Here is an 18,364-nt window from a genome sequence, read left to right on the forward strand (position 1 = left end):
AGGAAGCCTCCTAACACCTTTCCTTAACTCCTTTATGAAGCCTCCTGACACCTTTCCTGACTCCTTTAGGAAGCCTCCTAACACCTTTCCTAACTCCTTGAGGAAGCCTCCTAACACCTTTCCTTAACTCCTTTAGGAAGCCTCCTGACACCTTTCCTTAACTCCTTTAGGAAGCCTCCTGACTCCTTTAGGAAGCCTCCTGACTCCTTTAGGAAGCCTCCTAACACCCTTCCTTAACTCCTTTAGGACTCTCTAGTGGGAGGAAAGACGCCAGGTTGTTTCAAACAGCATTTATTTTTGTGTGAGAAAATATCGTCTCGGGCCGATTATGGATCTCGCTGTTCAATCTAAATGACACCCCCCCCCCCCCCTCCCCCTCCCCCCACACACACGGTAGGCGAGTGGCGCCCCCTGCAGGGCTGGAGGTGCGGTGCGGCCTCGCCTGGGGGGGGGGAGACGACCCCACGTTGGTCAATACCGTCACTATTACAAAGAGCTACTCAGCGTCGTACATAAATCTTCTCAATAGTTTCACTTTTTGTCTTTAAATAACTCTCCACTGCCACGGGTTATAAATTAAAATCTAAACTTGATTTTTTTCTTCTTTTTTTTTTTGCATTCCTTAAATTACTTCAGGTAAGCCAATATAAACATACATTTACATATTTACAAAACTATACACATGCACTTTTACTACACCAAGGTTGTATACATATATATATTTATCGGCTGTACACACACACACACACACACACACACACACACACACACACACACACACGGCTCCAGGCGTTTGCAACCCGACACTTCTTCTCTCGACCGTTTGTGCTTTTCAAGTCTTTGTCCGCCACATTTGCAAACCGATGCAAATGGCCGTGGCGAGTCGATTCCTTCGCCACGGGTTAGCTTCCCCCTCCTGGGCGGCGTGGCGGCGGCGGCGGCGTTCCCCCGGCGGGCGGCTGCATCAGGCACTCACACATTCTAGCATCGTAGTAGTTTCACAATATGGAAAAAGAACTCAGTAGACACCCTGTGAAGTCTCCGCGGCAGAACGTCATAGCTGGACCGGCGCCACGTCGACGGGAACACTTTTTCAAAATGGCCTCCCCGGGCGCCGCACTGTAACCGGACGTTTGTTCAGCTTGAGTGAAGCTGGTTTTAGTGATCGGGGCTGAAATGTTTTGAGGTCGTCCCTCCCGGTGGGGGAGGGTCGCTGTTCGTTTTTTAGCGTTTTTAGCTCAGTTTTGGGTCGTCGCAGAACGACGGGTGTTCAAAACCTCCAGAGGTTCCGGCTCACGGCCTTTTTTCCCCTCGTCGTTCCACCGTCGGGTCACTTCCTGTTTGTTTTACTGCTCGACCTGCAGCAGGTCCTCGACTCGCTCAGTCTCGTGCGTTTACGTCGGACTAAAACGGGATCTTGTTTCACTACAACAGTGTTTTTCAACCTCTGGTGTTTCCTCCACATCGTCAGCTGAGCCGTGGGAAATTATCATATTTCACATTATTAAAAAAAAAAAAAAACCTTTTCCTCACAGCGACAGTGTGTTGCAGAGTAATCCTGTATAAATACTCTTCACCACTAGAGGGCAGCACAGAACTTTGCCGGTGAAATGTAAAGTGACAGACGTCAGTGTGGTTCATCTCCACCTCCTGCTACCATCTTGTATCAAAGTACTGTGTCAGTGACAGTGATGGAGAAGTTTTTGAAAACCAGGATCTCAGCTCTTCATCCATCAGGTCCAGGTTTCACACTGAGGGAGGCACTATTAAAAAAAGTCCTTGTTTCTGGATTTACTGGATTCCTGTTGATAAAACTTTGATGAGAAACACTTTATATTGTTAATAGAGGCTGCAGAGTTTAACTTTTTAACATTTTCGGGTGCCTCGGCTCAAAAAAGGTTGAAAAACACTGATCTAGAATTAGAAGACGTCCAGTGAATCCCCTAGTGGACGAGTCAGGAACTGCAGCTACTTATTTTGGTTTTATTCAGACCATCTGAACAAACCAAGTTTAAATTTCCAAACGATTACTTTTGGACGAATGAGAGGAGTGGCGTGTTTAAAGCACCCGCGGCGTCTTAAAGGGAACTTCTGAAGGCAGAACGCCGAGCGGCCGTCGTCCAGGTATGACGTGAATGCAGCGCGAGACTTTCACACTCCATCGCACACACAGTGACGTTTCAATGGCAAATACAATCTAAATATGTTTTCCATAAAGACAATCCCTTTAATGATTAAATAATTACACTTTCCTCAGTTCACTTTGGCCTAAAATAAAACTTTCATATGAACACGTAACAACAGTGGTAGTGTGGAACCTCGACAAAATAAAAATAGACAAACGAATCTTCAAATAAAAAGCACTTTTTCCCCTCCTTTTAAAAATCAGAGTAACAGTTTTATGCATCAAACACATTTAGATTTTCTTTCACACTTCTTCCCCCCCCCCAAAGCGTCTATAAATATCCCCAAGCAGCTGGTTGAACTCCATAAAAACCTCTTCATGTCTGACTTCATATAAAATTGGAGGGCGTGAAGTTGAGGTTTCTCCTCACGTGGTTCAAGTGCACGATGGCGCGGTCGTACGCCGTGTGCACCGACTTGCGCACGCTGGGCTTCTTCCCTTCCATCAGGCGCAGTTTGTCCACGGTGTCGTCCGACCCCAGCGGCAGCAGCTTGCTGCGGGGGAGCCACTGCCTGCAAGACAAGCTCACCGTTACTGGCCGCGCCGCTCCACCAGGGAAGGGGGCGGAGTCACGAGAGCTTAAGGTCCCAGTGAAATGTAAAACACTACTTTGTAAAAAAAACGATAGTTGGGGTTCTACTTGTAAGGTTCCTCCGACTCTGCCCCACCATTGTTGTCGCATAACAAAGTTGTTTGAATTTTGAATCTCCAGCCGAGGAAGTCGGGGGAATCCTTCTTCTTTGTGGGCGGAGCCTATGTGTGACGTCACGAGTTGTGCAGATCTCCATCTGTTGTGTTTATATCGGCTTGTTTCCTCTTAAATATCCACGTTTTTACAGTGTTTTGAAGTTCTAGTCGGTGTTTTATGAGCCTTGATGAAAGATTGAGCCTGGAAGAGACCAGAGAGGAGAAAAGGAGCACGGGCGGCGGGAGCGGCTAGCCGCTAGCTCGGGCAGCTAGTAGACGATCAAGTAATACCTGGACTCGTCTTCAGTGATTCAGTCAGAAAAGCTCTTGGACGTGTTGGATCCAGGAAGTCGGTCGTTCTGCCAAAAGTCCGGAGCCTCAAAGCCTCAAAGGTGAAAACTGGCGGCTGCTGAGGCGAGGAGACGAGGACGAATGGAGGACGAAGCGTCTTCTGCTTCCTCAAACATGTTCCAGACGGGGTCACCGATGGCAGAACCACCTTCTGTGTCTTCTTCATCAATCACTGGGTTTGAAATGACCATGATGATGAAATCTGGTTCAATTCAGCCTCTTCGTGGTCAAAACTCTGATCCTCCATAATGTAAACACAACTTGGGCGTGTGCACAACTCGTGATGTCACTCTGTTATTGTCAGAAGCTCCGCCCAGCAGAGGAAATAGCGCCGTTCATCGGCTATTTTCTCTCAGCTTGTCGTGTTTTAACATTTGACCTTCAGCCAGTTAGCAGGAAAACGTTCTAGAAGAGACACCAGAGGGTTCTGGAGGTGGAACCTTCACTTCACTGGGACTTTAAACGATCAGCCTGTATCTCCAACCAACATTCATTTGGAAGAGTGGAGGAACATTTCCGCTCAAATGTTCGAATATTACAAAATATGGATCATTACGGTGGCGCTCCCCTGTCCGGTGTTACGGTTTCACTGGTGCCCCTGTTACCTGGTGACTTCTGGCAGCAGCTGATGTTAGAACTAGACAAACAAACGCTACGATGCTTTAAACGTTAATGGAAATGTGGTCGGACGGCGTTCTGCAGGTTTCAGTTGGGGGTTTTTGGAGACGCTGCAGGAAGCCGCTCACCAGGTAACAGGGGAACCAGCTGATCCTGAACACCGGTGGCTCGTCACGCGAGGAACCAGGCGGTAACGTGGACTGGGGGAGGGGGGGGGGGGCACTACGGAATCCAGAGTTGCCCGTTTGAAACTCACCAGGTTCTCTTGGTGTCGAAGAAGAGCACCAAGAAGAGCTTCTCGCCTTCCTCCGTCTCCCGCCACTCACCCAGTCGGAGCACCTCCACAGGAGGCACCGGGATGGGCACGCCGTTGTGCAGGAGTCCTTCCTGGGGCATGTCGGGGTCCACGATCTGGAAGATGGCGCCGCGTCAGAACCAGTAATTACTCTCCTCCGTGAGGCGACTGGACGACGTGTCGAAACGTCACCAGACACTCCGGAACCTTCTGAACCTCCAAGGCACCAAATAACATTCATCTGGTGCCACGACACGTGACTCAACTTTAAAACGCTTCGTAAAGTTCATGTAGAGTTCGACATTTCTGAAGTTTCATAAAAACTGTTCAGAGCAGGAACACATTTTGTTTTTGGCCATTTTAATTTAGGTCTTTTTTTTAAATAGCTATTTTACTTTATTCTTTTTCTTGCGGTTTATTAACCATTTCGCAGTTCAATTAATTTTTTGCCCTGCAAGAACAAAGCTACTTCAGCAACTTTAGCCGTTTCACTTTTACTGATTTGATCTGTTTTGACTTTAGACATTTCATATTTTAACATTTGCCTTTCCTTCTAGTTTATTCTCCTCCTGCAGCGTGACGATTATCACTGTTCACTTGCTGCATATTAGATTGTTGAAGTGTCACGGGGATAATATTTGTTTCTTGCAAAAACACGACATGCATGCTTCAAATGTGGCTTCACTCGCTGATTATATATAGAAATCGCAGAAAAAGTTTCCCATTGAATGTGAGTAAAGCTTATCAAATGTTTTTTTAGCTGACATGTACGCAGATGAAGTCGGGCGCCGGCCTCCTCACCATCGCCGGGTACGAAGGGTAACCTCTGCACTTGGCCCAGACCAGGTCGAGGGGGGTCAGCTCCGTCTCGCCGTCTGCAGACACAAAGCGACGACTGTTCTTTAACACCGAGTTCCGCCGCTCTCGCCTCGGTACGACTGACCTCCGACCTCCAACCCCGACGTGTGGACGGGCGCGGCTGGTCGCGGTACGTACCGGAACCCGACACGTCGCCGTTCTCGCTGCTGGGAACTTTGGCCAGGGCCGGTTTCCCCCGACTGCGTTTGGGAGGCGAGACGCTGCGGGCGAGAAGAAGCGGACGTTTATTTAACGCCTCGGTTCACGTCCAGGTAGCTGAGGCCTGAGGCCCCGCCCACTCTGGCTGAAACCAGCTTTTTTCTCAAGAACTATTCCAGAGTTTTTCAACCTCTGGGGTTTCCTCCAGATCGTCAGCTGAGCCGTGGGAAATTATCACATTTCACATTATTTTCTAAAAAAATCATTTGCTCTCACAGCGACAGTGTGTTGCAGAGTAATGATGTATAAATACTCTTCACCACTAGAGGGCAGCACAGAACTTTGCCGGTGAAATGTAAAGTGACAGACGTCAGTGTGGTTCATCTCCACCTCCTGCTACCATCTTGTATCAAAGTACTGTGTCAGTGACAGTGATGGAGAAGTTTTTGAAAACCAGGATCTCAGCTCTTCATCCATCAGGTCCAGGTTTCACACTGAGGGAGGCACTATTAAAAAAAAAGGCCTTGCTTTCTGGATTTACTGGATTCCTGTTGATCAAACTTTGATGAGAAAGACTTTATATTGTTAATAGAGGCTACAGAGTTTAACTTTTTAACATTTTCAGGAGGAGGTGTGACTCCAGATGTTTCCAAAGACAAAAGTGTGTCTTGGCTGAAAAAGGTTGAAAAACACTGATCTATTCCGTCCACACGAGGCTTCAGGACAGGCAGTACACAACCAGGCCTCTAGGGGCGCTGTGACTCGCCAAACATTCAGAAGACCGAGCACATAGAACTTTAGAAGCGGATTCCCTCCTCGACTCGTTGCCTAACGGAAGCTTGATCTACTAACGAGCCATTTCATGTGGAAACATCTGGAGCTTGTGTTCTAAAGCGTTTCTTGCAGGATCAGCGTTTCCTGCGGCGGCGGGCTCACCTCAGGTGCAGCTCGTCCTCTTCCTGCTTCCCGTTCGTCAGACCTGGCAACAACAACCACACACCAAACGGTGACAAGAAGCGACTTTGCGGAGGAGAGCAGTGTCGGTGACGGAGTACCTTCGTCTGCGGGTGGAGGAGGAGGAGGATGAGGTGGAGGCTTATCAGCCTGGCTGTCGGCGCCCGGTCCTCTGGACCTCAGGTGATGCGAGGTGGGGGCGGGGGAGGGGGAGGGGGAGGGGGAAGGGGGCGGCGAGGAGGCGTGCGGACTCGGAGGTAAGGCGGTGAGGCTGTTCGCACTCGGCGACTTGCCGCCGTCCAGCCCGTTGGCCCTGGCCTGGGCGGCCTTGCCGTTCTGCCGCGGGGGCGACGCCTTGCTCTTGGCCGGCCGCGCGCCGTTCTTGGCCTTCTTGAACAGGACCGAGGTGCGGCGGCCGACCCCGACCAGCGGCGGCGTCGTCGTCGTCGTCGCCGGCGGCGGCGTCGGCGAGCCCAGCGGCGTGGCCTCGTGCACCGCCTCCGGCCGCGAGGTGGGCGTCTCCCCCACCGCCGCCTCGTCCTCGCCCTGGCCCTTGCCCCCGCCCCCGCCGCCGCGCAACGACGACCTCTGGCGCTTGTAGGAGCGGCCCGGCGACCGCCGCCCCCCGCCGCTCGCCATGCCCAGCACGGGGGGTTCCAGGGGGGCGTCGCCCGGCAGCGGCGACGACACGGGACAGGTGAGCTCCAGCACGGGCGGGGAGTCGTCTGGAGGCGACACACAGGGGAAGACGGATTATTTGGAGGCATTTGAGACGTCAGAGTTATTGATTCACGGCAGCTTTTCTTGGTATGAGCTGAGGGAGGCTCCTGATTGGTCGATCACACTACAGGGAAACGGGAAAGCTGAACTCGGGTCGATAAGAAAACGGTGATCGGCTCCAGCTGGCAGTGAAAAATGACCAAAATGTTAAATTATAATGAAGAAATAAGAAGCTATTCAAGGTATAATGTAGAAATTAAAAAGATATTCGACCACACGAGAGCTACGGGGTTAAACACACCGAGGTTCTGAGGAGTCGAGGGTCTGATAACTTCAAGGTTCAAGGTTCAAGGTGTTCTATTTGTCATTTCAACAGTAAAAGCCAGGTTTCACAGTGTAATGAAATTCTTACTTTGCCGTCCACCCCGGTGCCGACGTACATAAATAAATAAGTATATACACGAGAAAATAGAATAAAATATCAAATAAAATAACAGAGCAGTGCAAAAAAAAAGAAGAAAACGGTGTTTTTGGTGTAACTTTACCTGTTACGGAGTTGGACACTTCTGTCAAAGGTCCATTGTCCACATTTGTCTTCTCCTTTCTCTTTCTCTTTTCCTTCACCTCCTCCTTCCCCTTCTTCTTCCTCGGCCTCTCCTCCCCCTCCCCCTCCCCCTCCCCCCTCCCCCTCCCCCTCCTCCTCCGGGCCGTTGGCCGGCTGGGCGTTGAGCTGGCTCCTCTTCTGCCTCAGGGCGTTGATCTCCCGGCGCAGCAGCCTGATGCGCTTGGTGCGCCCCCCGCTGGTCCTCATGGACGTCACCACGTCCAGCTTGTCCAGCAGCGCCTTCAGCTGCTCCTCGGTGCTCAGGTGCAGCCGGTTGTCGGGATCCAGGAGGGAGTCCACTGCAGTGGGGGGTGAAAAAAAACACCAAAACGGTCAGCGGGGGAGCCGGTTGGACCATCAACGCCCCCCACCACCACCGTCCCACTCTCACCGTCGTCCCAGGTGCACTGGCTGGAGCCGTGCCTGTTGGGCGCCTCGGCCAGGTGCATGCCGGTGCAGGGGTCCAGGCCGATGCTCTGGGACTGCCGGTGGGCGTGGCGCAGCACGGCGCCGCCCACCTCCCGCAGCTGCAGCGCCGTCCGGTGGAACGGCGTGTCCTCGGAGTTGTACTTGAGGCAGTTGGCGATCATGAGCTGGAAGTCGCCCTCCAGGTCGGCGACGCAGCGGTAGGCGTGGCCCTCCAGCTTGGTGCGCATGGTGGAGAAGTCCATGGGCTGAGAAATAAACTCCAGGTAATCTGGGACCTCAGTGAATCAATAGACATCAGAGAGTCAGCCGAGCCACAGTGACGCCAGGCGGCCAGAGCTGCTGTCCTCTGACTCTACCAACCTCCGAGAGATCGACGGGCTGCGAGAAGACCTTGGCCGTGTCCTTCTCCTGCAGCTGGTCCAGCGTGGAGCGCATCAGCAGCAACGCCGGCGTCAGCTTCAGCTCCAGGGCCGCCTGCTGGATCTTCATCTGTGGGCGGCAGCGTGGACACGTTATTCTTTTGTATTCAGTAATCAAGGTCGGCTCAGGTTCCTGGGTTTGTTTTGTTTTTTACCTCTTAAAACCCAAATATGCTCCTTCTATTCATAGAAACTCGTGATGCTCAGATCCATTGGCCACCGATAATTATCAGCCGATCGCAGTGGAAAATATGTGATCGGCATTTGCCGATTAATGTCTGTCATCGCCGATTATATATATAAAAAAAAAAAAACCCGATACCGATACTGGATGGGATCGTCCCCGATACCCCTACACCGATACTGGACGGGATCGTCCCCGATACTCTGATACTGGACGGGATCGTCCCCGATACCGATACTGGACGTGATCAGCCCGATACCCCTACACCGATACTGGACGGGATCGTCCCCGATACCGATACTGGACGGGATCGGCCCCGATACCCCTACACCGATACTGGACGGGATCGGCCCCGATACCCCTACACCGATACTGGACGGGATCGGCCCCGATACCCCTACACCGACACTGGACGGGATCGGCCCCGATACCCCTACACCGATACTGGACGGGATCGGCCCTATACTGATACTGGATGGGATCATCCCGATACCCCGATCCTGATACTGGACGGGTCGTCCCCGATACCGATACTGGACGGGATCATCCCCGATACCGATACAGGACGGGATCGGACCGATACGGATACTGGACGGGATCGGACCGATACTGATACTGGACGGGATCGGACCGATACCGATACTGGACGGGATCGGACCGATACCGATACTGGACGGGATCGTCCCCAATACCCCGATACCAGACGGGATTGTCCCGATACCCCGATACTGATACTGGACGGGTCGTCCTCGACACCGATCCTGGACGGGATTGTACCCGTCCCGGCGCTGGGTGTTAGTGTGGCTGGCCACGGCGCTCGGCGCGGCCGTTATCGTCCGTGGTGAGGGTTCCCTCACCTGGTCTCTCTTTAGCCGCTCTCTCTTCCGGATGAGCTCCACCAGCAGCCGCGCTCTCTCCAGGTCTTGCCTCAACTTCTGCCAGTAGCGCAGCTCCTCCCTGGCGGCGCTCAGCTTCTCGTCCGGCTCCCGCTGGAGACGCAAGACAAGACGCACCGAGAGGTACAGCTTCAGTACGGAGCCGCGACGTGTTCTCTAATGTTTAAACCTCAATCAGTCAAAGTCCTCACAATTCACCAGAATGGAACTTAAAAGTCATCGAATATTTATAAAAAGACAAACTGTTGAATTAAAACAAAGATTTCCAACATCAGATCTTAAGAAATAATATTTAGAGTTACCATATTTTTACATTTCATGTGTTATGAGCCAACAATGAGCGGCTCTGGTAAATGGCTTGGAGAAATATTTCACAATATGTGTAATAAATATCAACTATTAAGAAGTTTGACCGTTTAAGATGAATTAAAGGAACAACAGAACTTTTCCAATGGGACTTCTTTTCAAAGAAACATCTTGGATTTTAGTGCCACTTGACTGAAACAGCAGGACGTCGCTCCACTTCCACCTGCTCTCACCAGCGGTGACGACTGTCAACAGAGGGAATCAATGAATATTCATGACTCCTTCACACTCTCGCACCCTCGGCAGCACTTCAGTGGTCTGGAGCTTCAACTGTGAAGGGCTGCGTGCCACCGCTTTCAATCACCACTGTGAAGTGTGACGTCGGACGTATGCTTGTTTTCAGCCTGTGAAAACTGGAACGACGTGTGAAACTCGACTGGAACGACGTGGACGAGGCCCGTTTGAGATTGAGGGGATCTGCAGACCTGACATGATGGGAATGTTCCTCATTCAATCATCAAACCACTCACAGATCGATTAATTGTCGACCTGTTGGACTTGTGTGTGTGTGTGTATATATATATACACACTCAAGCACAGGGGCGCCACACTTTTTCAGCATTGAGCTCCTTATAAAACGACCAAGTCAAAGTGATCCACCCACTACAAAAATACAAAACATGTATTCATTTTAAAATATATTGAGGATTCTTTATATGTACAATGTATAACGATGTACCTTGCAAAACCGTATGAGCCAATATTGTGCAACACGACATAATTAACTATGATAATTTGTTGTAATTTACTCTGATTACCTTCTTTGGTATTGTGACGGTCGACTGGCAGACGAGACAAACGCACTTCGAAAATGACATCGTGGGAAAAAAAAGTCCACCTCCCATTCCTCGTGAAAGTGACACGTCTTCGTCTTCTCACTTGGTCCAGCTCCCCCCCCCCCCCCCCCACTCATGTTTGGGGGGCTTCAAATTTGCGGTAACTCGCTTGACTAGCTTGTTAGCTTCGCCACACTTAGCGTCGTCGTTTGTGCGGTGACCTGAAGGTCGGAAAAATCCCGCCGTCATCCGACGCGGCGTTCGATTGTACTCGTGATTCGGAAAGGTAAATCAGTTTCATTACACCAGCTTCTATTTTTTTTTCTAATGTCATGTGATCTACTATTACTACCTTTGCGATCGCGATCGACGTATTGAAGCAGCCCTCATCAGTTCATGTTAAGACCCTGTGTAGAACATCCATGCTGCTATTTAATTCCTAAATCATTTAGTTGTTTGAACTCCAGTGATTTTCACTGACGGAAACAAGCAGCGGCGACTTTTTACGCAGATGAAACTGACCGACACGAAACATGCTGTCGATTTTCAACTCCTGAAACATTTTGCGAAACCAATAATGTACATACAAACAAAAAGTAAAATCCCGCCCCCCCCCCCCCCCCCCCCCCCTACCTGCTCTGCAGCCTTGTGAGCCTGGAGATGGGAATGCAGCCGTCGGATTAAAGGCATCCCGTTCCGTGACTGTCGCTTCAGCAGCCAGTAGTTGTGGAGCCGCTGCATGAACTGGTTCTTCCTCTGGACCTCCACCCCCGTGCAGATCTTGTTCAGCCTGTCCAGATCAAACGTCCCCGTTACACATGAAGACGTGTGAGACGGTGACGCCAACACGCAGCAGGTCACATGTTGTGGGAGGAGCTCGTTAAAAAAATACATTAAATGAGATCGGGTTACTTGTTCTTCAGCAATTATGCAATATTACCCATTGACTTTATATCAAGTAATACACTTGGTAATCACAAGATTATGTCCAAAACTCAGATAAATATTCAAATATGTGCTTGTTTTCAGCCAATACGTGTATTCCTGAGTACATATTTGAATGGTGTATTTTTCTATTTACTATTTTAAAGACGGAAATCAACTTGCCCTGATGCAAATAAATCAAGACTATATTGCACTTTAACTTGGCTGAACAATTAGTGAATATAAAGTCACATATCGATGATTCTGTGTTCTTATTTATTTATTTGTTTATTTGAGCAGTAAACATTCTGCTCAAAAGCAAGAAGCTTCTGAGCTCCGACCCCCAAACTCAGAGCAACAAAAAGTAAATTCCACACTAGAATAGAAAGAACAAAACGTCAACAACAACAAAACATCAACATAAAAGAACCTCCCACATTTCAAATGACCAAAACAAACAGACTCAAGAACAGTTTTTTCCCCAAAGCCATAACCACTGTGAACTCCCATAGGCACTGACCTTACAGCCTACCCACCACTAGTCTACTTTATATTTTGTAATTACAGACAGCATTATTATTATATATTGTTCTCAGGACTGATCTGTGCACCTTACCTCCTTTACCCCCCCCCCTTTTTTTTTCTTTTTTTTGCACTTATTCTGCACTTTCTTCTTAAATATGTTTTTTAACTATGTTTTTGTACTGATACTGGAGTTGTTTTTAATCTCATTGTACCTAGGTATAGTGACAATAAAAGGCATTGATTGAACACGGACCAAACTTACAACACACACACACACACACACACACACACACACACACACACACACACACACACACACACACACACACACACACACACACACACACACACACACACACACACACACACACACACACACGCACATATCACACGCACATATACGTTGTTCCTACTTCTTCAATGCATTTCTTCTTCTCTGTATGTTTCAAAAATCTTTGTATTTGTATTTGACCAGGTTGATGTTTGGACGTCGTTTCAACTCCGTCTCCAATTTAATCCACAATTTTTCACCTTTAACTGTCGGGCTAGAACTTGTCAGGGTTCTACTGTGTTTCTGAGTCCTAAAGTTTAATTCCTCACGTATTTCATACCGACCAGTACGATCTGGAACCTTCTTATGTATTTGTCTTGGTAACAATCTGTAACCTGCTTTATAGAACATCTGTCCTGCTTGGAGCTCAACAACGTCACTAAACTTCATGATAATGACTTTATGTGATCCAGAAACCTTTATGAATTAATCCAATAGCTCTTTTTAGCAACATTACTATTGGTTTTACTGTGTTTTTATAAGTACTACCCCATACCAAATCATTTAGTAAACTTATATTTTGAAAACCTCCCCCCCCCGCCATGTCTGTATAGATAAACCAAGGTGTGAACTCACCTGTGTGAGGGGATCTGAGGCACCAGCAGCACCGGGACGGCGGAGCGCCGCGTCGACCCGCCGGACCCCTTCCCGTTCTTCTTCTTCTGACCCTTGCTGGCCTTCTTGCTGGGCGGCGGGGGGGGGCTCTGGGTGTACGACCTCTGCCCCCGGTTGCCCCTCCCCCCCACCAGCCGCCCTTCCACCGACTCGTCCCCCGAGCCGTCGCGCCGCGACCCCACGGGCGAGTGGTGCTCGCAGAAGGCCGTCTTCTTGACGGAGAAGGTGGTGCCGTTGACGCCCGTCTCCCTCACCGGGTCGATCTTCATGAACAGGCCGGCCTTCTGGGCGCAGGTGACGTGGAACGCCCGGTAGCAGTTGGCCTTGTGGCACTGGATGGAGGCGCCGCGGCCCTTCTGCTTGCACAGGTAGCAGGTGAGCTTCCAGCGGGCGGCCGGGATGTTCTTCACGCCCTCCACGGGCTCCAGGAACACCGTGTTGGCGAAGCACACCTCCGGGATCCAGATGGCGCAGACCACGTGGGCCCAGCGCCCGTCGCTCGTCTGCTTGAAGGCGCCGCCCCGGTTGGGGCAGAGCACGCAGTCCACGGGGCGGGAGGGCGACTGCAGGCAGCAGCGGCACAGCCACTGGCCCTCGGGCACGTAGGGCACGCCGTAGCACTCCTGGTGCACCGCCAGGTTGCAGATGTCGCAGAACAGGATGACGTTGCTGTTCAGGCACTCGTCGTCCAGGCACACGCAGCAGAAGGCGTCCTCGTCCACCGCGCTCTGCGACAGCGCCTGGCTGCGCGACTCCAGGATGGACTCGCGCTCCAGCCGGTCCACCAGCAGCTCGAAGGCGTCCGGCGGCACCGAGGCGTGGCCGTCCGACACCCGCTTCTGGTTCACCATCTCCAGCCAGGCCAGGTCCTCCTCGTCCATGTCGTACTCCGCCACGCTGTCCTGCTCCTCGCCCGACATCTCTATGTAGCGGTAGTACGCCGCCGGCAGCGGCGGCGCCTCGGCGGGGGCCACGGAGCCCAGCAGGCGGAAGGTGGGCTCCGGGAGGGGGCCCTGGGACGGGTGCTGGGAGCCGGAGGTGCTGTGCTGCTGGGCGCCGCCGCCGCCGCCGCCGGACCGCTGGTTCTGGTGCGAGGCGTTCTTCCGGCGGCTCTTGCTGTTGGGCGGCTTCCTCCACGGCTTGACCTTGCCCTGCGTCTGCTCGCTGTTCTCCTTGTTGCTGTTGCACTCGGCGATGTCCTGCGCCATCATCTCGTCCTCCGTGATGACCGGCAGCGGGTCGGTGATGTTGATGCGGTGGAGCCTCCCCTCCAGGTCCACCTCCACTATCTTCTGGGCCTGGGCGTAGGTCAGCGTCTCCCTGGAGGGCGACAGCTGCAGGCGGTAGGGCGAGGGGGGCCGCGGCCGGCCCGACGACGACCCCCGGCCCCGGCCCCGCCCCCGGCCTCGACCTCGTCCCATGGTGAGTCCGCTAACGGCCGGCGTGCATTCCCACCGCGGCGCCTTGCATGGGATGTTCCACCGCCTCCCTGGCGAACAGAGGAGCAGTGATTGGTTTAAAAAAAAAAAAAAAAAGACTTGAGAGGAGACGGACAGAACTGCTAATATGGAAATTATGGTTTTTTTATTTTCCTTAATTTATTTCAGACACAGTTCATGCATCATGTACAGCGATAGACCAGCTATGACTTTGTTGGTCACGTGACCAGTGCAGCACTGCGCCGGCGCTTTGGTGAGGATTTGTTGTGTTGCGCTGGTCACGTGACCAACAAAGCTTCCCCTGATTGGATGTTGGGTGAACGAGACGGGTTTCGATTGCATCGTCCTGATGGCGCAGAGATTCTGGCTGTTTTGCAGCTGAATTTGTTTTTGCAGCTGAATTTTTGCACATATTGAATTTTTACACAGTGAATGTTGTTAGATGTTGAAAAAAAAAATCAGAAGCAAAAAAAAAGATACACGTACTTGAAATTCAACAGCTTTTAAAATTCAGAGTCTGACTTCGATGGCAAAAAAAACACTGCTATAGAATATACAAACTCACACCACAGACACGAGCAGGAATCAAGTCAGAAAAGGAGGAAAAGGAGGAAGCAAAGCGTATCTGAGCCTCCCCTTTATTCTAAATCTCTAATTACTATAATAAGACTTTTTAACTCTTCTCCCTCCGTCAGAGCCTCCATCATCACCTGGACTAAATTACATTGATACTTATATTATATCATATATTTCATATTGCATGTACATATACATATATTTATACATGTGCAAGTACACTATTACCATTGGTGTTATTATTATAAGTATATCATTACTATTGGTATTATTATTATTACTGATATATATATATATATTGTTAGTTATTTTATTGCTACCATTATTAGTAGTACTATACACGAGTATTATACACTATTACACATTGTTATTATCTGTATTATTATTATATAATGGTACTTCTAGTGGCTCTGCCACTGCACCTTACTATTTATTTATCTTGCTTTTATCTCCTGCTTATTTCTAAGTGCCCATGTTCCGTTCTGTGTTTTACTTTATGTCTTATACCCACATATTTTACTTTTATTACTATTCTATTGTACTTTATAATATTCGTATGTACCAGATTGCTGCAACAAGACAATTTCCCTTCGGGGATGAATAAAGTAATTATCTACCTCTGTATCTATCTAAATTGTCCGTATTGGGTTTGAGACGATGGCCACTTTAATTTAGTGGGTTTGTTTGTAGGGCTTTTCTCACTGAGCTCTGGATTGGATGGGCAGAAAGCAAGAGACGTGACCTTGACAGGATTTTATTAAGATTCTTATGGGTCCTTATTGATTTGGGCCGAACTAAACTGTATAGTAGTGTCGCTCTGCTTCGACGTGAGAATGAGCCGGTGTCCGGGAGGGATCCACAATAGTTCAGTTCCACAAAGCAAACTCCTGCTTTTGATTTCACCTGATCCTTTGCCCAAAGAGAGAGAGAGAGAGAGTGAGAGAGAGAGAGAGAGACAGACAGACAGACAGTCTCGACCACTACAGGGAACTGAGAAAACCCAAACAAAAAGCACGCCAGTCAATAAAAACCGAATTAAAACGCGATGATCATCTGGTAGCAGCACAAAAACCACCAAACGTAGAAATGCAGAGTTGAAAAAAGATGCTTTTGCTTTAAATCTGCTGCCTTCGATCGCCTGCAGCTGGGAATGTCTGTGTCCTGCTTTTACCCTCAGTCTCCTGGATCCCCCCCCCCCTCCCCCCCAGAGGGGGCAGGGGCTTCAATAACCATAGAGTTACTAGATAATGACTTTTCTTTGCAGTCGGGATAAAAGATTCACGAGGAAAAGATGATAAAATCTTCCAATATTATCCAATATATTTGTAAACAATCAGTTTTTGTTCTTTCAGTGTGTCTATAGTGAACGTTACCCCTTCACACAGGAGTTAGGGGGGGGTTGGGGGTGTTCCTCCTCCGGGGGTGGGTTACTTCTGCACGGGGGGGGGGGGGGGGGGTTACTCCTGCAGAAGGGTCATCTGTGGTGCTCTGCCGTCTCGTCACCTCACGCGCTCCTGTTGCCCAGACACAACTACAGAAACTTGTTATTTCTCCTCGCATGCGCGCGTCCCCCGCCGCCACGTCATTGGCTCGGGCGGCCGCCCGTCGCGCGGGCGCTCGCCTCCCCCGTCCAACCACAGCCCGTTTCCCCCAGCAGAGGCCCCGCCCCCTCCTTGTTGCCGAGCATAGTTCGGTTGCGGCGCGCGGGAGCACCGACTGGAGTATCTAACATCTGTCAGCCATTTTAAGCGCTCGACCAGCAGACAACGCTGCTGTCGCCAGTTGATTAGCGGCTAAATTACACATGCAAACCGCGGCAGAGCGCAGCCGCGCCGAGTTGCGCTCGCGCCCGAACGCACACGTTTATCCTCTGCATGTCGACATTAGACAAGGACCCCCAGCGCGTCGCGCAGCGTTTTCAGGGCATCGCATTGTGCTCCAGACCTCTGCAGAAACACTTTCTGTTTTTTTTTTTTTTTTTTCCCCTTTCCTCTTTTTTTCCAACCTCTCCTGCCGCTAACGTCTCCCCGGTCGGACGGGGGACACAAGGACGCGGTTGTGACCCAACACGGCGGGGTTCCCCCCCCCCCCTCCTCCCCTCCCCCGGCAATGCTCGAACGGACTGGTTTACCTGGTTCCGTGGTCCTCCGCAGTGCCAGAGCCGAAGCGAAATGAGCCGCTAAATGTCAGCTAGTGACGGACTACAAACCCGGGCGGACATGCTAGCCGCTAGCTGCGCGAGCCGGTGGCTCGGCGAGCGTCCTCTTCGGGCACCGCGCTTCAACGGCCGCGGCTCCGCGGCGGGGCGCGCACACGAGCCGGGCTCATCGGTTCGCCCCGAAACCGGTCCGCAGCAGGAAATCCCGAAGATAGCAAAATTTAAAGTACCTAAGGAATGGGGCTAAATATTCAGCCAAAGATGGCTTGAAAAATACGCCCCTCGCGGAGGAGAAAAAAAAATCCCCTCGGCCAATCGCGGGCCGCCGCTCCAACGCGCTCGCGACGCGCACCGCTCCCTGATTGGTCGGCGGGGTTAAGCGAGTTCACCGGTGTCCCGCTGGAGCGCGTCCGACGAATAGGTGATGAGCAAAACAACGCGATGTGTGTCTCGCGCGCGCCTTTCGGCAAAATCCAGCGCCTCCACAGATAATAAAGTATTTTTAAACTCACCTGTTGAGCGAAAGTTAAAGCGGCAACGACAACAATATAAAGCGTTATAACCGCATTAAAAGAAAAGAAAACAAACAAACAAAAAACGGCTAATGCACGTTGTCAAGTCTTATATTTAGATAGATAGATAATTACTTTATTCATCCCCGAAGGGAAATTGTTTTGTTGCAGCAATCTGGTACATACGAATATTATAAAATACAATAGAATAGTAATAAAAGTAAGAAATAAAAAAATCTCTGTATAAGACATAAAGTAAAACACAGAACGGAACATGGGCACTTAGAAATAAGCAGGAGATAAAAGCAAGATAAATAAATAGTAAGGTGCAGTGGCAGAGCCATTAGAAGTAGGCATTATATAATAATAATAACAATAATACACATAATAACAGTGTGAAATAGTGTATAATACTCGTGTATAGTACTCCTAATAATGGTAGCAATAAAATAACAATAACAATATATATATATATATATCAGTAATAATATATCAGTAATAATAATAATAATACCAATAGTAATAATATACTTATAATAATAATAATACCAATGGTAATAGTGTACTTGCACATGTATAAATATATGTATATGTACATGCAATATGCCATATGAAATATGAAATATATAATATAATATAAGTATCAATGTAATTTAGTCCAGGTATCACACACAACAATGATAAACCATTATACACAGTGTAATGTGCAGTGAAATGCTTTAAGTCATGTTCCGCACCCAAACAACAGTTTTTATTGGATAGAATAATAATATAAAAAAATTA

General features: G+C 49.8%; 2 protein-coding genes across 2 annotated transcripts in view; one reads left to right on the plus strand and one right to left on the minus strand.

Moving 5' to 3' along the window:
- The window catches only part of dennd6a (DENN/MADD domain containing 6A), a 342,604-nt gene that overhangs the window by 271,017 nt on the left and 53,223 nt on the right, over positions 1 to 18,364 (plus strand). The window lies entirely within an intron of this gene.
- On the minus strand, positions 394 to 17,271 carry brpf3a (bromodomain and PHD finger containing, 3a). The gene is given in 14 exon segments (XM_080495857.1): positions 394 to 2,697; positions 4,098 to 4,252; positions 4,938 to 5,011; positions 5,133 to 5,215; positions 6,090 to 6,132; positions 6,209 to 6,832; positions 7,373 to 7,509; positions 7,511 to 7,730; positions 7,823 to 8,135; positions 8,221 to 8,349; positions 9,321 to 9,452; positions 11,135 to 11,291; positions 12,858 to 14,385; positions 17,043 to 17,271. Coding segments are annotated over 13 exon segments (3,711 nt in total). The 5' UTR covers positions 14,318 to 14,385; positions 17,043 to 17,271; the 3' UTR covers positions 394 to 2,513.

The sequence above is a fragment of the Blennius ocellaris genome (assembly GCF_963422515.1).
Source record: "Blennius ocellaris genome assembly, chromosome: 4".
In the NCBI taxonomy this organism is placed as follows: Eukaryota; Metazoa; Chordata; class Actinopteri; order Blenniiformes; family Blenniidae; genus Blennius; species Blennius ocellaris.